Source organism: Hirundo rustica, chromosome 2 (genome assembly GCF_015227805.2).
Source record: "Hirundo rustica isolate bHirRus1 chromosome 2, bHirRus1.pri.v3, whole genome shotgun sequence".
Taxonomy (NCBI): Eukaryota; Metazoa; Chordata; class Aves; order Passeriformes; family Hirundinidae; genus Hirundo; species Hirundo rustica.
Genome location: NC_053451.1, coordinates 12,886,651 through 12,910,019, shown reverse-complemented (window position 1 = coordinate 12,910,019; position 23,369 = coordinate 12,886,651). Strand labels below are relative to the sequence as shown.

Sequence of the window (23,369 nt, the reverse complement as noted above, 5' to 3'; positions counted from 1 at the left end):
CCCATTTATTCTTTCACTATTGCCTTGTTATCTGTGCACCAGCCTTCTCTACAAGCGGGTCTACCAGCGCGATGCAGCTCTATGACAATGCCAGAAATTATTTCAATTGCCACTACGTGGGAGAAAATGCTATGGTATAAAGGTGCCCTTTATATCACAGCTGATGAGCTTTGGGCTTTTGCACATCACAGACGAGAGACTCAGGGGTAGAATTGGTGAGGTATGGGATGGAAAAGAGAGTGGTGAGGTGGGTGGAAAATTGGCTGGGCTCAGGGTGGAGCGAGTGCTGTGAAACAGACAGGCCAGTTTGTAGCTGGCAGCCTGGAGTTGGTTGAGTCCCTCAGAGATTAATCTTCTCCAGATAATCTGCAGAACTTCCCACATTCTTCTTTATGTTAAACACCACTAACTTTGACTGGAGTTGGCTTTGCTTTGGGAAGGAGGAGGCCTGACACCACCGGAATTTTTGTGGGGGTCACCAAAGCCTTTCTGAGTTGTGGCTTTCTGCTGTGGGCAGCAGCAGCAGTGCACGTGTCAGTAGTCAGCCCTGGGGGAGTCTGCTGCACCTGCACCACAGCCCTGTGCAGCCAGGAAATCCCCACTGCCTAAAGGCTAGAAGGGCTGCCCTCGTTAGCTCTGCCTCTGCTACTACTGGCTGGTTTTGCATCTCTTTGTAGCTGCAGGGAACAGGCTCCAAATATGAGACTTGTAAATATTTTAGTTCTCCTTAAATGTAGAGGAAGGTTAATAGAATGAAAAGTGACATGACACTCTTGAGCAAGTGACAGAGAGGAAACAGAACCTCTACTGCTTTCTTCTCTTCCCTATCTCAGGGACATTTTAGGGATTACTCGAAAATCACTCAGATCTCCACCAGGCTTTTTCTAAGAGTTCCTAGAATAACCTTTTATTCAGATTTCCAAGCGCTTAAACAGCTGGAGAAATGCTTCTGCTATTCCAAACAGTTTAATCCATGATCCATGTGAGACCACCAAGAGAGGAAAGCAAGTGGGATCTGCTTCTTGTAGGAAACTTTTTTTTTTTTTTTTCTTTGTGGCACAAAATTTCCTCATTATTTTTCTCAGAACTGTGAGAGAGCGGAAGTGTTTTAGTTTGAGATCTAATCTGCTCTGCCTTCTCAGGAAGCTATAAAAGTCTGAAACAAGCTTTCAGTTGATGTATTTTTCTAAATAAGAAACCCTTTGGACAAAGCCTCACTGCTCAGAGATCAGAGCGGTTGCAACTCATGCCCCTTGTTCCCAGCTAGTTAACCTTACACCTGTATCCCCTTGCCATCAGCCCAATAGGCAGAGTTTAATTCCTGTAAAACATAGCAGCTGTTGGGTATTTTGCTCTGTTGAAAGCTTTGCCTGTCTCACTGCAAGTGGCTAGGGAGGCCTATTTTCATTTGCAAACCTGTGCAAATTAACATTTCTCAGAGTATTTATATCAGGGCATACCTCTTGTCTCTGTGGTTGTTAGTCCTTGACTCGGCTAACTGAGCTGCTTCTTGACAGTCACAATCGTATTTAAGCTCACCTCAACATACTTTTACAGGTTCAGCAATTTTGCAGATGTCTTCAGAACCTGAAGATGAAGCGCCTCTGCCACAAAAGCCAAAAGATAAGCCCCTCTGAGAGAAATTCAAGCTGAATTTAGTCCTTCTCTAAACTGAGGAGATGATAGAAGCCAATTCAAACCCATTCTTCCAGAAGTTGAGTCATATAAAAGTAATGTCAGTGCTGCATGTCATGATACACTACTGGCTGGAAAAGCATTAAGAAACAATTATAGCTCTTTGATACAAGCTCTCACATCCTTCATCCCACCAAGGGTTCTGCATCCCCACCACGCCTGGAAGTGTTGGATCATTGCTGCTAAATGATGACATTTGTTGTCGGTATGAAAAGTAAGTTAAAACGAGAAACAAATCATAGTAGCTCCCTTTCTGGTGTATTTTTTCTAAACAGAGCTTATTTACTCTAAATCTTTGAAATCTTGTTAATACAATTTTCTAAAATTGCAATTTTTTATGCTATAGCCTTCAAATCATATTTGTGTATTAGCAGTCTGACAGCAGTAGTCTTTTGAGAAGTCATGAAAAGTAAAGAAAACACTTATATTGAGGAAAAGAAAAAGAAAGGGAGAAAAGATTTCCATTTGTTTATAGCTTCTTCAGAAATACTCTTTTTGGGGCTGAACTTTTTGTGTTTCATCTCTTCTGAAGGTGATTTTGTTTCAAGCTGTCAGCAATAAGTGGAAGCTTTTTAACATAAATGCAAAATGCTTTCAATTATGAAAATTGTGTGACTAATGACTGAGCAAAAAGTCTCTCTATTGATTTGATACACAGATTCTTATGCATGCTAAAAATGCTCAGTGGAATTACCATTTACTGTGTTCGTCTTAGAAGAGAGCAGTCTTTGAAATGTAATGACCACATTAAAAATCAAGTCTTTTTAAAGAGCTTAAACACATGATTCCATTTATTATTGAAAGAAGCACTCTAAAATAAGACAGGCAAATGTGTAAAATGTGTACCCCAGTGTGAAATATACTGGGAAAAGACAATAAAATCTCATATGAAAGACAGTCAGGTACAATAACCACGTTAGCTTCCGAGTTCCGTGTACAAACAAATAATCTATTAACCAACTCCACACCACACACAAAAGGCAGCATCTCCACAAAAGGTTATCATAAAAGCATAGCACTGATCCTGATGGGCTTTTTTCTCCAAGTTTGAATTTTCTGTATAATGCTTGGGACAAATGAGGACAGGTGTGAAAAGAGCCATTAAAAAATTACCACTGTATAAGCTGTTCAAATGGCTCCGTTCTTCCACGAGGTAAGGAACACTGGGAGCTGAATTCAGATTCACCCTACATTCCTCCCGTGCCTCCAGGAAAAAACACAGGAAATGACAGTCTACTTTAGAGCTCATTTTGGAGGCAAGTGGTGCGAAACAGCTTTAATATTAGTGAGAATTGGCTTGGTGCTTTTCGAGTAGCATGTGACTGTATCCACCTTTTTATTATGATGATATATCAATGCAAATACATTCTGTACACAAGTCAGCAAAACACAGATGAAAATAGAGACTGTGATTAATCCACGTATTTTTAAAATAAATATGTACAATATTTACATTTTAGACAGTTCCAGAAATGAACATCTCCAGATTATGAACCACTACCTAAAAAAATTCTTTACTATTATAGAAAATGCATTTGCTGTACAAATATTTATAAATACTGTTCTATAAACTTTGTCAGGGAAATACCTGTGGGTTCATTGAAAAGAAAAACATGAGAAATTCTTATTATCAACTGACATTTTACTATCAACTGTCCACATATGAAATGGTTTAGAGCATCATGAATCAGAAAAACGTAGATTTTCAGTGTTGAGAATATTTTGTGTTCTGCTTCTGTGCCATCACACTGACAAATGTGATTGTCTTTTCTGAAAATCTGCAGAAAAGCAGCAGGACCGAATCAGTTTGACTCACTGATTGTTATTGACTGCACCATGTCAGACAGGGCTTCTGGGTCTGCTTCTTCTTTACCATTATCTGAATTTTCTGATGAGATGTAACAGCCAGAATCTCTTGGACAGTCATTTAACTGTGATTTGTCAAAACTCTGGTGAAGGCTTAAGTTCTGCGTCTCCTGACCACCCTCACTTTTCTGCTGTTCTTCAACTAGAAAGAAAGAAGAAGAAAGAAAACAAAATGTCAATACAAGTACCTTGGGAAAGAGCTGAGATAGCAGCCTGACTGATCTTGAAGAACTTTGGAAAGATAGCTGGTAATCTACACATGACTACATCAATATCGTTTGTCCATCAGAAACAGAAACCTCAGCATCCAAGAAGTATGATTACGCAAGCCGAACAACATCTGAGTTCATATTGAGGTTGGTCTTTTTCCTTCTGAATGTTTCTCAGAGGTGAATGCTGGAGGCTTTGGCCTGATCCTTTATGCTGAGGTCCTTCAGGCTGTGTGCAGTGCAACAGTCACTGTGCTGGGTCACCGTGCCCACAGCAGATGGAACCTTTCCCCCTCCCCTGATCGGGTATCCCGGAGTGGGATACTGAATTAACCGCTGTGCCTTGTTTATAACACACTGCCCTATAGATCTGTGTCTTTTGAGTGCAACCCCCACTACCTGATGCACTCCCTGCAGGGGGAGAGGGTGCCCTGGCCTTCACAAGTGCTCAGCACAAAGGCGTGGTAACCAGCTTTTCTAAAGCACTGAGCTTTACAGCAGAGTGGGTGGCTGATGGAAACTTCCTAAGCTTAGCTTGATATCCAGAAGGTTATTTTCCAAAACACAGAAACCTCAGAGGAAGCTAAAATGCCTAATTTCTGCTGTATAGTTTTTGAGCACTGTTCCAAAACTAAGTAGAAGCAAATTATCTTGCAAATAATTTGCCCTTGTTTAGCTGCTGTATGACTAATCTGTTCAAATTCAAAAATCTGGAACTCAGTGGCAGTATTAACAGACCTCTCAAGAAAAGCTCAGCAAGAGAGGACATACAAGTATAGAATGACGCTTATATGTACTGGTTTTAAATTTCCTCTTCCTGTTCTCTGGCTGTGAAGTGCATGTTTACTCACAGTAAATTTCTTTAGAAAATAAACTATAAAATATAAATCTTTCCATTTCCTACTTTTTCCCTTGTGCTGTTATCAACCTCCTGTAGCTGTAGTTTTACTTCGAACTGTATCTGGCTTTCTGAACAAAGTATAGGGAGCACATCTCAGAGGAAACAGACGGTTTTGCTCAGGTTTTTAGTCCCTCAGAAGAATGGTACCTTTTTGCTTTTGCAAAGAATGTTCCCTTCTTCCCCTTGATTTGTTACTCCTTGGTTAAACAGTCAGTTGTGGATCTTTAGTCATATTTAAACTGTCTCAATTCAAGTTCAGGCAGAACAGAAGTCCAAAGATATGAAGAATTTAATGTCTTGTCAAAATCTAAATCTATTTTAGTTCCTAGAATTTTAAAATTTTCACCAAGAACATTCGTACTGATTTTTATTTCAATTGTTGGAAATTATAACATTTGGTAAAATGGGAAAGATTTTAAATTTGACTTTTTTTTCTATCATGTATTGAATAACACAGAATAAATTAGAAATGAAAGACTGAATTTTTTTACTCTTTTAGAGGGAACAGGAACAGTGGGAGAGTTTCTTTTGAGACCTTTTTCATTGTGTGAGATTTTATCAAGCTTATTTCACAAAGCATTTTGATTTATTGAGAAACGTTCTGAGGTCCTGATGGAAGTCTTGTCAATTTGTTTGGCCTGATTAAATCTGCTTAATATCTTCGGCCTTCCAATTGCCTAATAAATTGAAAAACTAAGATGATTTTTTAAAGAATCCAAAGTTTCACTTAGTTATTTTTTAAAATAAAGTCTGAGGGCATAGGCATAACCAGATGTATTTAGAAGAATAATAAAAAAAAGACTTTAAATATTTTCCAATGAATAAAAATTCTACCTTGTTCCCAAACAAATTAATGGTTAATTGCACTTGTGTGAAAGAGTACACGTTGCAGCAGATTTAATTGATATGTGTAACTGTTTTATCTCCTTCTCACTTTACAGAACAGAGTTTGTCATGTCAAATGTTATCTCTCTCTTTGCAAGGAAAATATTTGATCATGTAGGGTCCAATTGATTTCTGATGGAAGTCAGGAAGGAATTACAAAGGCATCACACCGGTGAATGTATTCCCACTGCTGCTGGCAGTGACTGAAGTAGTTCAGCACAAAAAACAGCGATGCCCCAGCAGAGCAGTGCCCTGAGTCTGTCCACAGCTCCTTGCAGCACCATCCCACCAGGGCAAAGGGAACCAAGTCTTGTGCAGCCCTGGGAGCCCTCCTGCCCTGCTGCCTCCCCCCTAATCCCCTCGGCCGCCTAATGCTGCTTGCTGCCTTTTCATCTGCTGCTCCAGCATCATCTGCTGCCCTGGCGAGCACTGACCTAAAAAGTGTTAATCCTGTTTACATTTTCAAGGTCAGAGAGGAGCCCCCGTCCACTTTGTTTGTTTTATGGTGGAAAAAAGATTGAGTAACCAGTGGATTAGAAGGAGAATGTGGTCTCAGTCACTGTATTAGTGTCTTGTAACTGGTTGTCTAGATAATCTGAGCAGTTCTTATGTGAACAACAGATCCTATTTTTTTTAATTTTTTTTTTTTTAATCATTGTTTCCCCAGTGTGTTTCAGGGAAAAATGCACAGACAAGCTTGAAACTGAGATTTCTATTTTGTTTTTCAATCTGAATTTAGGTCAGTTAGGAAAATGTGAAGTTTCTATTTAGAAGACATACATATATGTAAAACTTCCTGTAAAACTTCCTGTAAAACTTGTTGAATTTTATTACATGAAAAACTGAAAACTGAAAATATTCAGGTGTTTGAGACAATAAAAAGGTATATTTTCTATTTTTCATTCTAAGCAGAAGAAGTCAGAAGAACACCCCTCCCCCTCACTGAAAGCAAACTTTGGTACCTTTTTTTCCTCTTTAAAGCAGTTTTAAATATTATGCTACTAAACCACTTGAACAGGATGCTGAGTATTATCAAAATACATAGCATGCAATTTTAGAAGTTGCTTCATGAGAAAAGCATAGCAACTTCTGCTCTTTCTCTTTTTTTTCTTTTCTTTTTTTTTTTTTAAATTTTTTGACTCTTCTATTCCATTCTGCTTAACTCCTTTCTCTAACATATACATGCTCAAGTTCTACATTAGGAAAGGTAGGTTTACTGCCTTAATCTTTTGGACATCAGAAGAAAGCCACACTGCACAGAAAACAGGAATTGATAAAATTAAACTGCCGTTAGATGTTGCGGAATCATCAGAAATAACTATCTTATCAACAAATGGAAGTCCTATCATTTTTCTACAGTAAAGCACTTTCACATAAGATAAATGGCTCTCAGTCACTGTTGTCTATGATATGGCCAGAAGAGCCCAAGATATGCATCATTTTGACACATATATTCCAGTACTCCTTTAGACAGTAGGATTATATTCAGACTTCTGAAAAAAAGAGAGGTCTTTAGCCTTAGTAAGAGATATGTGATGCATCCCTTTTCTTCCTCACTATTTAGACCTTTAAAGTGAGTTTTTGTTATTCAGTGACTTAGATGAGCACGACACGTGCAAGGATAGATTTCTTTTTTCCTTCACCAGCATTTTTCCCCTTCTAATGAGGTTAAAGTCCTGATTAGGGAAGCACTTTAATCTCAGGTTTAAGGGAATTCAACTCAAGAATGCACAGAGGTCACTCTGACACCTGTGCAGTTAGGTCAGTTTAAACCAGATGAGTGGCAGAAGGCTTGGATTTTGTCTTGGACAAAAAAAAAAGGGCAAACCAAAGCTTCATGAGTGAGCTCTCTGAGAGTTTGCCTTTGTGAGTTTTGTCCAGGAGAACAGGGCTAGAATCACAGTGTTTTAGGCTGAGTGACTTGCCTGCTCACCTGGGAGGTGCTGCGGTGCTGTACTGAGCAGCACCTTTCAGTAACTAAAGACTCAAAATCACAGAATCACAGGATACTTGGAACAGACCTCTGGCGATCCAACCTCCGTGCCAAGGCAGGGTCACCTGGAGCAGGTGACACAGGAACGTGTGCAGGTGGGTTTGGAGTGTCTCCAGAGAGGGAGACTCCACACCCTCCCTGGGCATCTGTTCCAGTGCTCTGCCACCCTCAGTGTAAAGAAGTTCTTCATGCTGAGATGAAACTTCTTGTGTTTTAGTTGATGGCTGTTGCTACTTGCCCTGTCTCTGGGCCCCACTGAACAAAGGCAGTTTTGGAGGATGAAGCCAGAACTCCTATGTATGTGCACAGGCCATGTATCACCTGTACCAATTAGAACCATCTAAGTGTGAAAATGAAATGAGAATTCACAAAGCGTCAAACTCAGAAAGGATCATTTCGGAGCAGTAAAGGGTGGTAATTCTTGGAAAAGACGCAGAGAAACCTGGAGTGGTTTGTGCAATACTTTCAGCATTCAAAAGACCAAATATTTTGTGGTATTTACAGCTATGCAACTTGAAATATTGCATTCACTCAAATCAGGGTCATAACTTTTGTGGGAGGGAAAAGTTATGGAACTGATGTGAGAGCTTGTGGTGAAAACAGAAATGAGAAGCTTCTATTTTTTTATCTAAAATCTGGAAGCAAAGAGATGTGCCTGAAAAAAAAAAAAAAAAAAGGTGAAAAATACTAATACTCAAGGATGAGCTTCCTTGGGAAATCTGGCAATATTTTGTTCAGGCCAATGAGTTGTACCAGAGTACAGAAGGAGAGATTGTCTTTGAGCACTATTTGACCTTGACAAGATACTGTGTGATCCCATGTATTGAAAGGGACTGTCCAGTGTAAAATGGAACTCTTGGTGCCTGATTCTGATGTAAGGAATGTGACTGAGAACTGAAAGTCGTGCCCTTATCTATCTCCTACCTTGCTGTCCAAGAGCAATAAATAAAGAATAAACCTTATTTGGTATTTGTAGTGGAATTTAAAGTATGATCTGTACTTAAATAGGAAAAGTAAGCTAAGGAAATGGATTTGGGGAGATAAGTGTAAAATATTATCCCCCAAATTTCACATATTCACCTTTTGGGGTTTTTCCATAAAATTAACTGTATGCCTATATCCAATGAAGTTTGATTTTTCTTTAGCTCAGAGTAGCTTTGGAGTAGTGTAACCCAGTGGATTTCAGGGCTGAACCTCTTGATTTAAATCATCAATGTGAGAAGAGAATCAAGCCTATTTTGCACACACAAAATCGTGTGTCCTGGGAAACGGTCAAGAAAAGAAGTTCCAAACTTCTTTTATTACTTTATTCATTAACCATCCAGCAACTGCTTCGCTTTAAAAATAGCATCCTACAAAAGCACAGACATCCATCTCCTGTCTAGAAGCCATCTGGGAGAAGAATGGAAAGCTATTAAGAAATACTTTATGAAAAAAGCTTTTTTTTTTTTTTCCCTCACAGCTGTGAATTCATGGAAACCCAGACTTTTGCCCCAAATATGTAGGTCTGACCAACTTGCTGAAAATCTAAAAAGATGAGTGAGAAGGTTGGGAAGGTCATGAGGAGCTTACAAATTCCTGCAGTTCTAGGATAGCCTTGCTACATGAAGTATTTGAAGATGATGAATTTTGGCCTGGACTCCGAGGAAAGGGAGAAAGAAGATAGTGCAGTAATAGAAAGAAAAATCGCCTTAAAAAACACTGTGTGATAGCATTTGCTAAATAAAACTTCTTGAATTTATGGTATAAGATGGGAAAAATTTATTCTTTCAAATTCATTCAGGTCCAAATCAGATGTAAGATTTAAAAAATGTCACTGCCAAATATCCTATAATTTGCATGATTTTAAGTAGCATATAATGTGGAAACTACTGCTGCAGGTCTTTTGGTTAGAAAACTCAATAAATGTTTATTCTGCAAAATGAATTATACACCTTGAATATGTGTCATGAAGAAATTACTTGGTATAACATACAATAAATGTCAAGAAAAAGCCAAGAAATGACAACAAAATTACAAGCCTTGTAAAAACTGCTGGACATCTCACAAGATCAGATTTCACATTAAAGAAATATGAAATCTTATTTTACTGCATTTATAGGAGGGTCTAGTAAAATGAGGCTATGTTCCAGCACACTTGGCTGTTCTGAGTAATAGCTGTGTCACAAAAACTCAGAAACCCTTGTATTTCAACTCTGGGCCATACCTGACTCTTCATCCATTAATCAAACACGTGCTTTGTGGAAGCATGAATGGAATGCAGAGGCATGGAAGTCTTCCAAGCTCTGTGAGAAAGATGGGCCTAGAACAGTAAATACAGTCTATGGCCTTAGCTTATCTTTTCATAAAGTTTATTTTAAATAAGTGAACTTTTTTACCTGGAAAGTGCTGAAATTCTATCTAGAATTCTCTTGGCCATAAACAGATTGCATTGTAGCTGTGGGTAATTATGCAGCTCACTTCTAAGCAATGCACAAAATCAATTTTAATTAAAAAATCATTTATGCTGGACTGAGCCATGCCCATTTAGGAAAAAAAAAAATATTGACCCAGGAAAGTTCAGTCCAGATGCAGAATTCACTTTCACAGTAGCACCCAGTTCTTTCAACCCAATTTTCCAATCTGATTGACAGAAGGACAAAGAGGTCAAATGATTCGTACAACGTCAGACTCATGCGGAGCTTATCCCCAAGATCATCTTGACGCCCTGTCTTTTGTTATAACAACTTAACAGAGAGCTTCTATCCATTTTGGTCTTTAGTATCCTTCTTTCTGGAACAGGTTGTTCAGTTCTGTCCCCACCAGCCATGTGACAAATGCTCTGATGCCTTTGCAAGCAGACCAGGCAAGGATTCAAGAATCAAGCTAGGACAGTATTTACTCATGCTTTACCTTAAAACATACATGAGTCTTACAAAATTTAACTAGACTAAAATGAATGCTTGTAGCTGGCATGACACAAAATGATATGGTTCTGGTCCCTGTGAGCATTCATAAATTCTGGGAAAATTATTTGATTGAGTTTGAATACTGGAAAGATTTGCTATACCTATCTAAAGTGTGTCTGAAACAAATATTCATTTCATCTCTTGAAATACAACTACAGTGTTGTCACTGATTCTGAAGCACGGATCACTTTGTAAGATTTAATGTTATTATTCCTAGAGCTGTTACAAGAATTTGAACCATTAGACTACCACGCAGATAATATCAGGAGCACTATTTTGGCTGGAGAAGTGACTTAATCCTATGCTGCCAATGTAGGAAGAACCCAGTTTGGATAATAAAGGTGAATATATTCGTTTTCAGTGTATGGGACTTGTAAGGACCTTGCTAGGTTTGGTTCTTGCACAGGTGCATGTAAAACATTAAGTGTTAAGACACCTTCAGTATCGAAAGCTGCTTGCTCTGCCTTTTGCTGCCCAGCAAATATTAGTAGCAGACCATACTCTCTCACCACTACAGAACAGTTTGGCACTCGTGTGGTCTGGTAGAAACCATTATGTTTCAGTTTGGTTTTCACACTGATGCAAAACAGAAAAATTAAAATCTAGCATTTTTCTTTACTGTTTTTCTGGTGTTAAATATGAAAAAACATTCACAATAAAAGTTGAAGAAAGCGCAGCAAGGCTGGTTCCCCCCTCCTCCCCAAAAATATATATATATTTATACACACTATACTCAGTATGGGCATTTTTGGGTGACTTCCTGGCAGATCCCTGTGATAAAACTGCAAAACTCCCTTTTTTTTTCTGGATTCACTCTTTCGATCATTGCTTCTACATAGACAGCCCTTCAAGAGTTCTTTTCAAACCTGTCATCTCACAAAGCTATAGACCAGAAAGAAACTTCTGAACCTGGAGGGCAAGGAAAACCTTTCTAATGGCACTCCAACATGTTTGCAAGAGCCTTTCTCTGGAAGCGGAATAAGAACAGGAGCATAATGTATAAATGGGATCCCAAGAAAAGCCCAAACATTCAGAAAAAAAAAAAAAAAAGAAAGCTGCATACATACTGAGGAGATAAAAAGTGGATGCCTGACAAAAATTGAAATTAAACTATCCCAGGAAGACATTGTTTATCCTTCTCTCTCTTTCCTATGCTTCTCAATTGGAAGTGTACATTTGATCACCTGACTGCTCAGCATAGAGAAGTATGCACAAATATTAACAAAGACAAAAATATCTCCTGTTTTGGCTGAGTGTCTAATAAAGTAGATGCTTAGCTGTAGTTTCTGCAAAATTGACATGAATTATTTACAATTCTAAGTCAGACTGGAAATATCATTAAAATACCATGAGAAAAGTTTTCCCTGTTCCGTATCCTAGCTTTTCTACTCCCCACTAAAGGAACAAGTGAAGAAAACAAAATGGTGATCAATACATGTGTATATACACACACACACACCATATGTTCAACTCCTGGAATCTCACCACAAACACAAGTTAGATTACTTTTGAGAGAAGAAAGCAAATCAGCCATTAGTGTATTTTTTTCCTTTTTTGTTTTACAAAATAAAGCTACTTTGGATAAGGATTTAAGTGTGTGAAATGAGGGAGGAAAAAAATTGTAATTATCTGCAGAATGTTGTTCAAAACAATTAAAGAAAATTCTTTACTGGAGCTGTTTGAACTAAGCTCTCTTTTGCTTAAGATACTAGTGCATATACTCTTAATGATTCTTAAACACTTACTGTCACAGTCCTGGAGATTTTCAATTGCTGATAACAATCTTGCCCTGTCTTCTGGGTTCGAAATATTTAATTCAATAAGGTGGCTTTCCTGTAGATCCTTTAAGTCCTCTAGAGTTTCATAGCCATTCAGCAGCAGAGTTGAGGCATATTCCTACAAGGAAACAAGCAAATCCTCTCATGGAAACAAGCATTATGTTTAGTAGAGGAATAGGTGCAATTTCACTTTTTATTTTTGGCCAAGTTGAAATGGGCTCTGTTCTCCAGTCCAATTGACTTACCTCTGGCAGAGGTGGAGAGCAAGAGGGAGCAGAGGCAGAGCTGCCTGGGAGCACTGCTGGCCATGACAGCATCTGTGCCTGAACCCCATAGCAGAGTCCAGGAGCAAACAGGACCAGGGCAGAGCTCTGTCAGAACTTACTAAATCTGCTGAGTGTCTGGACTTTTGTGGATCACTCCATGAGTGTCTCCCACGCTGAGGCCATGAGGGCCTCTGAGGAAAGGAGTGCTCTGCCTTTTCACAGGATGAAACCCTTGACACAAGCAAGGGGAGAAGCAGAGTGAGCCCTCAGCCCTGCTGTGTCACACAAGGTCCCCCTTGAGCTGTGTGCCGACTCAGTACAAAACTCTGTGCGTGCTCCAGGGAAAGGAGTGTTTGCATCAGCAGCAAAGCAATTACCCTTATTAAAAATGTTACTTGTAAATCATGACCTCATTACACTTTGACACTCAGTCAAGATCTAGGGTTGCAGGGAGGGAGAGATGCAGCATGAGCATAGTGCAAAACCACTATTGCTCCCTAAAGATCACAAGAAATTAGAAACACAAATTCTCAATTTTGGCACTGGAGTCAGACTGCAACCCTGTCCCTGAAATGTCCAAAGCCACACATCTCCTATAGTCAGGCACACAACTGCAGTCAGGCTGACCTGACAAGTCACCAGTGTCCCTCTCTGAGTGGAGTCTCCTAGCCCAGCCCCATGATGAGGTGGTAAAATGCAGTTGTATAAGCCACTCCTGGTCTATAATGCCGTTCCTGGTCTTAAAATGGAGAGCCAGGCACGGTTACGGGATAAGGGGTTTTTACCTCGGTATTTTTATAAGGATCCTTCTGGTGCACCACTTCACCAAGGTGGGATGCACCACAATGTACACGCATGATAGATCATGTATATAATTTATAGACCTTAAAAATTAGCATATATAACAAGGACGCCCCAATGGGAGGCCTGGATGAATGGTGTGATATTCCCCCACCCGTGAAATTCCCCCCTGGATGCGCTAAATCTCTAGTTTACAGGATATGTTCCAGAGAGGACCTTGGTTTCCCAAGGTAGTGTAAGGTTTTCTGCACTCCTACTACAAGGCCTTCAGGATGTTTGGTCTCCTGGCCTAACAGAATACTAGGATTATGCTAAATTATCAGACTTAAGGAATTACAAGTATGCATGCTGAGAATACTGAGGATACATAGAAGTTATATAAAAGGTATATAAAAGAAAAGGCAAAAAATCATCTTGGCCTCACTCACATCAGATAAAAGACAGACATGAGGTTGCTTTGCTTTGCTTTGCTTTGCTTTTGCTGACATCAAAACTGCTGAACCTGCCTTTCTCCTCCTGCCTGTAAATGGCATTCAAACCTGAGTGCACAGAAGGGGAACGTTTCAAATAGAGCTGGGAAATGCCTTGGCTGACCTGCAGGTGGACATATTCCAGGAGCTCTTGCAATGTTTTAGGCTCGGTCCTCTTGCTTCCTCTGTGTGAGTTTATCTTTCTGGGTGCAGCTTCTTCTTCCAAGATAATATCCACATAAATGAACTTGAAATTTCCAACTTTGTTGTTCAGCATCCCTGTCCATATGCCCATGGGAGTCTTGCAGATGATATCTATGATGTCTCCTTTCTAGAACAATAAAGTAGCACACCACTGGTCACACCTCTGGTTTGTTATATGTAGCTTTTCCTCTATGGACCAAATCCAGCACTAGTCAGTGCGAAGTAACTTTTTTTAATTACCTAGGTTTAGTGCCTTTGCTTTTATAAAATCCCAGGAAAATAATTCCAGAAAGCGGAGCTAGTCCTTATCTCCAAACCTTTGCAAAGGAGAGGTGAGCATAACCAGCCCCTGTCACTATTTTTGTGCTGTACTTTGTCCCTGAAAAGGGATAGGGTTGCATCAGCAATTAACTTTGGTCATAGGCAGGAAGAATAGTTTTGGGAAAAAGCAAGGGATTACTGTAAGGTTATTTTCAAAATATGTTCCATAGCATTTACAGAATAATCTTATTATCTAGCCTCTCAAGGGTCCTCAAAAACAGATAACTGGTCTGTGTGAAAGATGGACTCCTACCCATTTTACAGTAAAAAATACTGGCTACATTTCTCAAATAAAAAAAAGAACATTTAAGTCCCTTAACAAATACAAATGCTTGTAAGGGTGACAACACAGCTATTTCAAGAGGGCTTTTTGGTAAAGGTGTTCACAGCCACACTGTGGGAACCAAGGTCTAGCTCAGGAAAACAGTCATCATGAGTAATTCTCATAGTCAAAAGACTCTTACAGAGTCGTACACGGTAGACAACTTGCTCCCAAGCATCTCAAAAACGAGCCCTCTCTTCTTGGCACGTATCACAGGAAAATGTTGAAAGCATTTGAAGAGTTATCCAACAAATGCCTCTCTCATTTGTGATTCTGTTACAAAGTTAGAAATCAAACTCATTTTGTTCAGATGTGCCCACAGCTCCAAGACTTACAGCTTTTCTGTTCTGGTCAAGGAACAGCAAGTCAAGTGGTCACCCTAGTTTTGGTACAAACCCAAGTACAAAATTGACTTTGAGCTGCTGACCTGGTTTAGTTAGAGCATGGGGCTCAGAGCTGTGAGCACAGTTGAAATGGAAACTAGACAAACATTTATTTAAAGCTCTATAAGCGTTATTCTACAAACTTGTGCAGGCTCAGAAGCTTCAGAGGTGGACGCAGGTCAGGCTTAGGCAGTGGCTCCAAGCCAAGCTGCAGATGTATTTGGAATTCAAATTCACATTACTAAAATTTTGTGTGATAAATATAGGGGATTTCAACCCTAATTACTAGTTTGTAATTCCAAAATACACTACACTAGTGGGTAAAAAAAATAAACCTATATGAGCCCGCAGATATTTGCCATTTCATGACCAGTTAAATAGTTAAAACAGTTAAACTGTATTAAAAGAAATGCCCTAGATGTGGGTGGAAGTGGAGGACTAGTGCTGAAGACTGCAAGTGCCAGCAGAGTAACAGCTCTCACGTAGGCCAGAGAGGAGAAGAGGGAGTCTGTGTGAGATACAGGATTTGGCAAAAAGAAGAAGCTGTGAAGAAGAAGAGTCGGAAGGGCTGGGGTTTTTTAGTAATGTTCAACTGGGCCCGTGTTTGTTGCTTCTCTTCCTCACACAGCCCACGCATCCCTTGCCACGTCTGGGCTGAAGGATATTCATAGTTCAAACACAGGCATAAAGAAAATTTTAATGGAAAGGCGAACTGTTTTTATTAAAGGCAATGGGTGCCTTTGGATATAACCTAGTTGTGACTGGGAAAGCTTGGGGAGACAACTTCACATCCCATCAGACTTTACTTTTTCTTACTCCAGACCATGTATGTGGGAAGCAACATGCATTTTGCTCTGAGGAAGGCTGGGGTATGTAGGGAGATACCATGAAGAAGTTCCTACCTGGAATCTGTGCCTTAAAAAGCCTTTAGCAGCACTTGGCTTTGCAGCCTTGTCTGAACTAAGTCCTTATAGAAGCATTCTGAACCCAGATCATCCTTGCTTTTAGAGTGCTCCACATGCTTAAGTGGTTAAAAATTCATTATTAAATGCATTATTTACATGTAGAAAATGTTGCCCCGGCATTGTTAGCGGGAAAGAAGGAATCCTGGTGGCTGTCTCACCTTGATTTTCAGCGAGTCGGTGTCGTAAGGGCTGGGAGTGAAGTCGGTGTGCACTTTGGCTCGGCCGCAGAAGGGCCCGTTGTAGGGGACCTCGTCCTCAAACCGCAGGCTGTCCCTGTTGCTGGTGCCATCGGAGCAGCTGGTCACCCCACCTGGGAGAGAGGCAGCTTGAGAGACCCCTGCACCAAATGCCCAGACATGCAACTCTGCACGGCAGCCCAAAGGAACGTGTTCAGAACCACAGAATCAGAGACAGAGCGTATTCCGTGCGGGTTTGACATGTTCCAGGATAACTACATTCAATAAAAATCATGCTACAAGAGACAGAAGAAAATGGGTAGATCTTTCATTAATATCGTCCCTAAAGTAATCTTTTTCTGGTGATGATACTAATAGACTACACATTTTATTTACAGACTTCTTGAAATATTACCTCTGCAGATTAATAAAATGTACCCTAAAAGTGCAATTTAGGGAATTAATTCTCCTGAACTTCTCCTGTTTATTCAGCGAAATGAAAACAAGTACTGTAGAAGTTATTTTATTTCATTCCAGAGCTAGCTGAAACATCAAAGGTACCTGCATTGCAGAGGGAAATTTTAATCTTATCAACATTTCTGCCTGTCATTTTATCCAAGTTGAGCAATAAAATATCAGCAGAGTAATTCAAGCAAATTTGAGCAAGCTCTGCAATATCCCATCCAAATATGTTTTTAGATAAGAGCAGCAGTGTGTTGGAAGTAAACTCCCATATACAATTTTCACAAATCACATCACAGAAAATGATCATAAAAATGGTTTTGTTTGAGGTGATTGCTTAAGTGCACAGTTCCATCTCAAGGCCAGATTAACTCTGAGTGCAAACGGTCCAGTCTGCACTCAGGGCTCGGGCAGTGCCTGTAGGGGGGCACAGCAGTGTCATCAGGGACAGCTGTGGCCTGCCAACCAGCAAATATCCAGAGCAGAGCAACACAGAGTGAGGTGGAGCTGCATTTCTCATCAGAGACTCCTCTGCCCTCCCTGACACTACCCTGATGGGGGAGGGTTTTCAGTGGGTTTTGGGTGGGCTGTGTCTCTCTCCATCATGTCCCAAAGCTGCCAGGTCAGACCCACATCCCTCACCATCTCAGAGAGACTTTGTCTGCCTCACATCTCCAGGGCAAAGGACTCACTCACAGCCAGGAGAGGATGCTTGTGTGGCTGCACAGTGATTGTAAACCCAGCACTATGGCAGTGATAACCCCACAGAAACTTATGGCATATATACCAGCAATATGCCCTGTAATTCATGTGGGTTTTTTTCTTCAGTTAGTGTTTCCACTCTTAAAAACACTCAACTTATTTCTGGATAGTCGTATATCTACCCTAGCTGCTACCCATTTAACCAAATTACACTTTTGTCTGCCAGAATGAAGAGCTCTCTACCATCGCATTTTTGATCATCAGCTCTGATTCCACAGACATAAGCAATAACTATATTGATCCAGTGACTGAATAAGAAGTGTAGGTGTCTTGTACTTACTAGATGAGCTCTGGCCACTGTTCAGACTATAGAGACTTTCCAAAGAGTCACTGGTTTTTAGGGAGACCTTCTCAGTGTGTGTTCCGCCACCAGGATCACTGTCATCTTTTCCCTCTTCATTCTTTAACACAAAAAAACCCCAAATGTTAACCCTTAAGAAATGTATTTTAGAGATTTTGGGTTTTTGTTTGTTTTAAAGCATCATTGGAGATTTGCTCATCATTGCACCTTATTAAGAACTCCTTTGTGAGAGAAGGCATCTTAGAACTTGGTGCCTGGTACTAACCATGCCAAACAATCACCCCTAGTATTTCATGATCCTGGAAATATTCCCTGTCTTGTTTCTGCCCCACTCAACTTGTCCCATCCCTGCTCAAACAGCTAAGCTAGGAAGACTGCAACACACCGTGGCAGAGGAAATTTGTAGGAAGCCTGATAAGCTTTTCTCTGCTTGTCTCAGAGAAGGAAATAAAAAGCTCAGTTCTGAAAGCAGGTGGTGAGGAGCTGGCTGACACAGCTGTGTTTTACACTGAACTTCTGAAGGTGGTGGTTGCTTGGTGGCAGGCTGGGGACAGCTTGCACCCATGCAGGACACTTGTGTGTTCGAGCACCGTGCTCACCACACTGCCCAACATTCACTCTGTCCTCGAAATCCAGTGGGTTTCAGAATTAACAGGTACATGTTTCTCTCACAAAGTCTAATGGTGTATGAAATTGGGCCCTTGAGTTTATACCAATAAATTACACCTCAGGAATCACAGCCTGTTCAAAACAATAAGATCCATCTTTCAGTCACAGTTAAGTTAGAGACAATATTAACAGATAAATGAAAGAGGGATGAGCCTTCAAAGGCAGGGATTTTTCAGCAGAATTCATCATGTTGCCAGTGCATGTGATATCCTGATGCAACTGAAACTTCCTTCAGCACATTGTATTTGGGGAAGATTAGTTAGATGATGATGCCAAGATGGCAGTGTGTGTGTGGGAAGTAGAGACCCGTGCAGGTGCATACCAGGTACAGCACTGAAGTTAACAACTATACTGGTTTTCAGCAAGAACTGTGCTTGTTACACCACCCAGCAGCATAACAGATTAATCAGGGGGCTGGTATTGATTGTCATCATCTCCTGCAGGAATGAAGATCACGCTACGTGTGTGTCCAGCCATATAATCCATTGAATTTCTGTCATAGGAATTGTTGTTTTAAATGTGCAGAAAGGACATATAAAAACATAATATACAGAGCATGGATTTGGTTTTAGGAAAAAAACAAAACAAAACAAAACCAAAACAAACCACTAAACTAATGAAATACGGATCCTTGTCTTGTTCCTCCAAAAACTATTTAAAGGTAACCTGTGAAAAATTATTTTCTACTTGTGAGGTTCGTAATTCTTTTCCTTACTTACTTGATATTGACAAATGAGATTGGATGCAGATTAGCTAGATTTTTTTAGGATTGTTAAGTGTGACAAGATTTTTTCCTTATGTTTTTAAATTTTGGAACTTACTGACACAAATTACTGAGAAAACAGGGTTTGCCGTATGTGCAAGGTTATGGTTTTTATGTTTAATAAAGATAGTTTCACTAAGATTAGATAAGGTAAAAGGAGATAAGGCATATGAGTTGGAACTCTCTAGGATTGTGGCTGACCTTTACAAAATGGACTTTAGAAATAATTATTGTACTGGGAGATGAATTCTTCTAATGAAGCCTTTGGTACAAACTGAGCATCATACTGACGATGGGGTTCCCTTGTGTCCACATGAAGAGGGGGGTTTTTTTTGTGCTCATGCACACATACTTATACAAATGTTCCTTGATGAAAAAGAAAAACTAAATTATGTAAAACTCTTATGACTCTCTTGGGCCCTTACTATGTGATTTGTGTGTACACTAAAATGCACGTGAAAGAACAGGTACATACCAAAAGTTGGCTTAATTCAGTATGTGTTGTTACCCTGGTTTTATGGTTCGTCACAACTGAGGACAGTTGAAACATGAACAGAAAAAATGCACATGATATTTTTACTTCACATATATTTCAAACAAACACAGGGCTCTTAGGCTGTATTTACCATCTCCTCAGAGAGTGCCTTGACGTATTTTTTACCCATCTTTTTCTTCATGGTGAGTGAAATGGCTCTCATCTTCTTACTCAGACTTCCTCCATTGTTTGCTGCTTTGATTTGTACTGCTTCCCCAATGTCACTTATAGTCTCCAGCTCAGATATCTGTTTTGAAATCAAAAAGTGAGCAACAAGTCACCATGAAAATAAAATGCAGCGTACTGAGGCAAGAATTACCGAAAAATATTTAGGACATTAACACAGTTAGCATGACAAAATTCAGTCATGGCAATTTTCCTTGGAAACTGTGTACCTAAACAGGCTTGCAGCACAATACTCCATGTATGAATGACAGAAAGAAAATCTATTTTATGGTAGGTAATGGGGGTTTTTCCCATTCAGAATTGAGGGAATTTTTGCAGAGGTCTTGAAAACAAAAGTGAGACATCTGTGGGTTACTTGTAAAGCGCTGGTTACTTTGGACATGCAGCAATGTGAAGTGCACTTTTTTTGTTGTTGTTTGTTTTGTTTTTTGTTTTGTTTTGTTTCTATTTTTACATCAAAATGCCAAAGTTTAGGTGTGATTCTCTAATTTGCTTTGTCAAGGCCTCAATCTCTCAGACAGTTGCAGGTATGCAAGCAAAGTTCTCACCGCTGTAAAATTTTACACAATAGCTTCCCAATGCTTTTGCATAGCTGTCACGGGAAAGTGAACTGCAGAAATTTAAACTTTGAGTTCTACAGACCTCAGCTGAATCATCTGCCTTCGATATTGAGTGATGCCTGAAACGGTCAAAGCTTCCGAAGCTGCTCGTGCGCTGTAAAAGAAGAGAAGACAAACCTCGACTCACTGGTGGTGTTTTGCTTTGTTCTGTTATTAAGACTTAAATAAAACCATCAAGCCACATGTTGGTGTTAAAAATCCCTCCCATATCAGTGGACCATGAACTGCTACACCCACCTAGAAATAAAATATGAGGTGACTGCAGGGGGAAAAAATTGTGACTGCACAGGCAGAAGTAGAAAAAATAAGTAAGAGAAACAATACTGCTTCAAACATTAATTAGGTGATGGATACACTTACGAGTTCTTCTACATCAGTAAATATCTACATCTATGTAAATATCTATGCATTATTTGCAGGTAAGAAAGGCTTTTTTATGAGTTTCAAAAAACCCAAGTCTATTGCTTGTAACACAAATATGATACAAGCAATAGACTTGGTTTTGGTGGTGTAAATTGTGGCAATTTATACAATGTATTTTTGCAGCTGGGGAGACAATTTATGGTTCTTAACCATCAGGAATGAGCAAGGATTGCTGAGGATTATGAACACATCTTGTCCAAAATGCACACATTGCAGAGGGAGTAAGAAATAGAATAATCAAGCAGGCCTCATGTTTTCCTTCCCAATTTTCCAGTTAGAAATTCTGACTTTTGAACGTAAATGGGTACAATTTTCTGCCATGCCACAGCTTTACTTGGCTTAACAAGGCTGCATCACCTGAGCTGTGCATTAAGAGACAGTGAATGGATTGCTCTGGCTTCCTTCTAGTTTTTACTCTTCCTGCACGTGGATAAATGACATGGAAAGGAGGGAAGTGGCACAGCAGACTTCGAGGAGTGGGTCCATACAGAAATACCTGTCAGACATGCCCAGGCAGAGCTGCCTGACACTACCATGTTGGCATAAAATTGGCATTGATGACAAGTCAAGAATCCCTTTAAGTGTGGCCCTAGAAACAGCCAGAATTTGGACATCTATCCACTCTACAGTGTCTTTCAGAGCTTGTTTTTATGTCTTCCCCAATACTCACAGCTAAATCTAGAATGATGAGAGGTTTTTTTAAGTACTTCCCTCTTCCATCCTAAATGGAAGTCTTTAATGCAGGATGAGAGTTCTTGAGCAGGGTTCACTATCATATATATGAGGCAATATAATCTCAGTCTACTTTTGAGTATTCAAAATCCCCTCTGGAGGAAAAAAGCACTCAACTAAAATAGCAGACCACAAAATAAATGCATTCTCTCTGATTTAATAAGTGATTTTGGCTATCTGGGCTACAGCTTTTCCTGTATTTATTCATCCTTTTGCCTTGCCTATGTGATTTCAGCCAAACTAGTTCCTTGTTCCATTACTTTCTTCCCCCACCCCCAGCCACATGAGTCATATTTTCACCTCCCCCCAGGTTTCTAAAGCACCCACTGTGCACTCTTCACCTGGCATCTCCAGCTCTCTTCTTTTGCTGTCAATCCAGGAATTTCACAATCCTCGAAAGGCTTGTGAGCTCCCAGCTTTCCTATTACAGAGTTCCAATCCTCTCCACCAGGCAAGAATTGTCATGAGGTCACCTCAGAAGCAACAGAGGTAGAACATCCTTTGGGCAACAGGAGAAGGGGAGCAAAGGACTGGTTTGGGAGCCAGTGCCTTTGCCTACCTTCACACGGCAGGCACACTTCATGCTGGCATGGACCTGCTTCCAGAGAAACTAAGGAGAAATCTCTCCTTGATGTATTTACCTGTTTTCCCAAACTTATTTATTAACCAGCTCTGCCATCTCCCTCAAAAAATTAACGTGGACATAGCACTGGGAGCCTGAGCAAAGTCAGATGGAAGAGAAAAGACTACCCTAAGCAGTGCAGCTGAAAAAAATTATAACATACTCCTCCCCTCTCCCCCCATATTTCTGGGCATATCTAACCTGAAAAATATTTCCAGCCAAAGGTTATTTGAAGAAACTGACCCAGATTTGTGAATATTTTTGGCAACTATAATGATGCTTACTATTCACTGAGGGAGAAAAAAAAAAAAAAAAGACCAAAATCACACAGCTCTCCTCTTAATTGATTGTAAAATCTCTGTCTAAACACTGTGCTTTATTTGTTTGTTTTTACATTGTGAAATTGAAAATGACAATTTGAATTGTACATTTAGTTTTGTCTAAAATTCACATAAAGAGCTTTGCTATTAAGCAGATGAAGAGCATCCTGTGACAAGGGGTTAGCTCAATAGTATAATATAAAAACACAGCCGTGAGGATTATGGTTCTATTAGACAGGATTAACACCTTTCACTAGCTTGTCAACCCAGCCAAATGTGCCCTGCAGCACAGGGCGGGAGGGAGAAGGGAGCCTGGGATTCACAGAAATACGAGGAAGGGAAAGTATAAAATTGTCTCAGCAATCTCTAAACATCCACTGACCTTTCTGTTGCATTCCAACACTTCAATATGTCTAGTAGGAATAAGTGTATATTAAAGTGCAGATGTGCTGGAAATAGTATAAAAGGAACAAGAGGAAAAACATTGTTTAGTGTTGGTCTTACCTATAAACAGCTTGAGCTCAGGGAAATCAGTTATTCTTTTTTGACCCTCGAAACAACCTTATATCTTACATGAGCAGGAGCCTTGGGCTATTTGGTAGTGTACTTCAGTGTTGCTTCATCCTTATTAAATATTAATGAGGGTTACAGGATGATTTCCACTGTTCTAGATAATGGTCTTGCTGCACTGGAGAGCACCGAAGAGGGCTGCTTCAGCAGTTCTCTATACTAACTTTTTCCATTAAGTAATCAATAGGCACCACCTTTTAAAAATGTATCCAACCCCATTA

General features: G+C 39.9%; 1 protein-coding gene across 2 annotated transcripts in view; it reads right to left on the bottom strand.

Moving 5' to 3' along the window:
- Positions 1–2,468: 2,468 nt before the first annotated feature.
- Positions 2,469–23,369, bottom strand: part of SAMSN1 (SAM domain, SH3 domain and nuclear localization signals 1) — an 83,399-nt gene continuing 62,498 nt past the window's right edge. Inside the window, exons 2-8 of one of the 2 annotated variants that reach the window (XM_040055333.2) lie at positions 20,504–20,575; positions 19,767–19,922; positions 17,688–17,808; positions 16,166–16,317; positions 13,937–14,143; positions 12,243–12,393; positions 2,469–3,703 (exon numbers count right to left, since the gene is read on the bottom strand). In XM_040055333.2, the coding sequence (XP_039911267.1) occupies positions 3,498–3,703; positions 12,243–12,393; positions 13,937–14,143; positions 16,166–16,317; positions 17,688–17,808; positions 19,767–19,922; positions 20,504–20,575 (1,065 nt within the window). In that variant the 3' untranslated portion in view covers positions 2,469–3,497. The remainder of the gene's footprint in view (positions 3,704–12,242; positions 12,394–13,936; positions 14,144–16,165; positions 16,318–17,687; positions 17,809–19,766; positions 19,923–20,503; positions 20,576–23,369) is intronic. The other variant, XM_058424033.1, reaches the window with a different exon arrangement.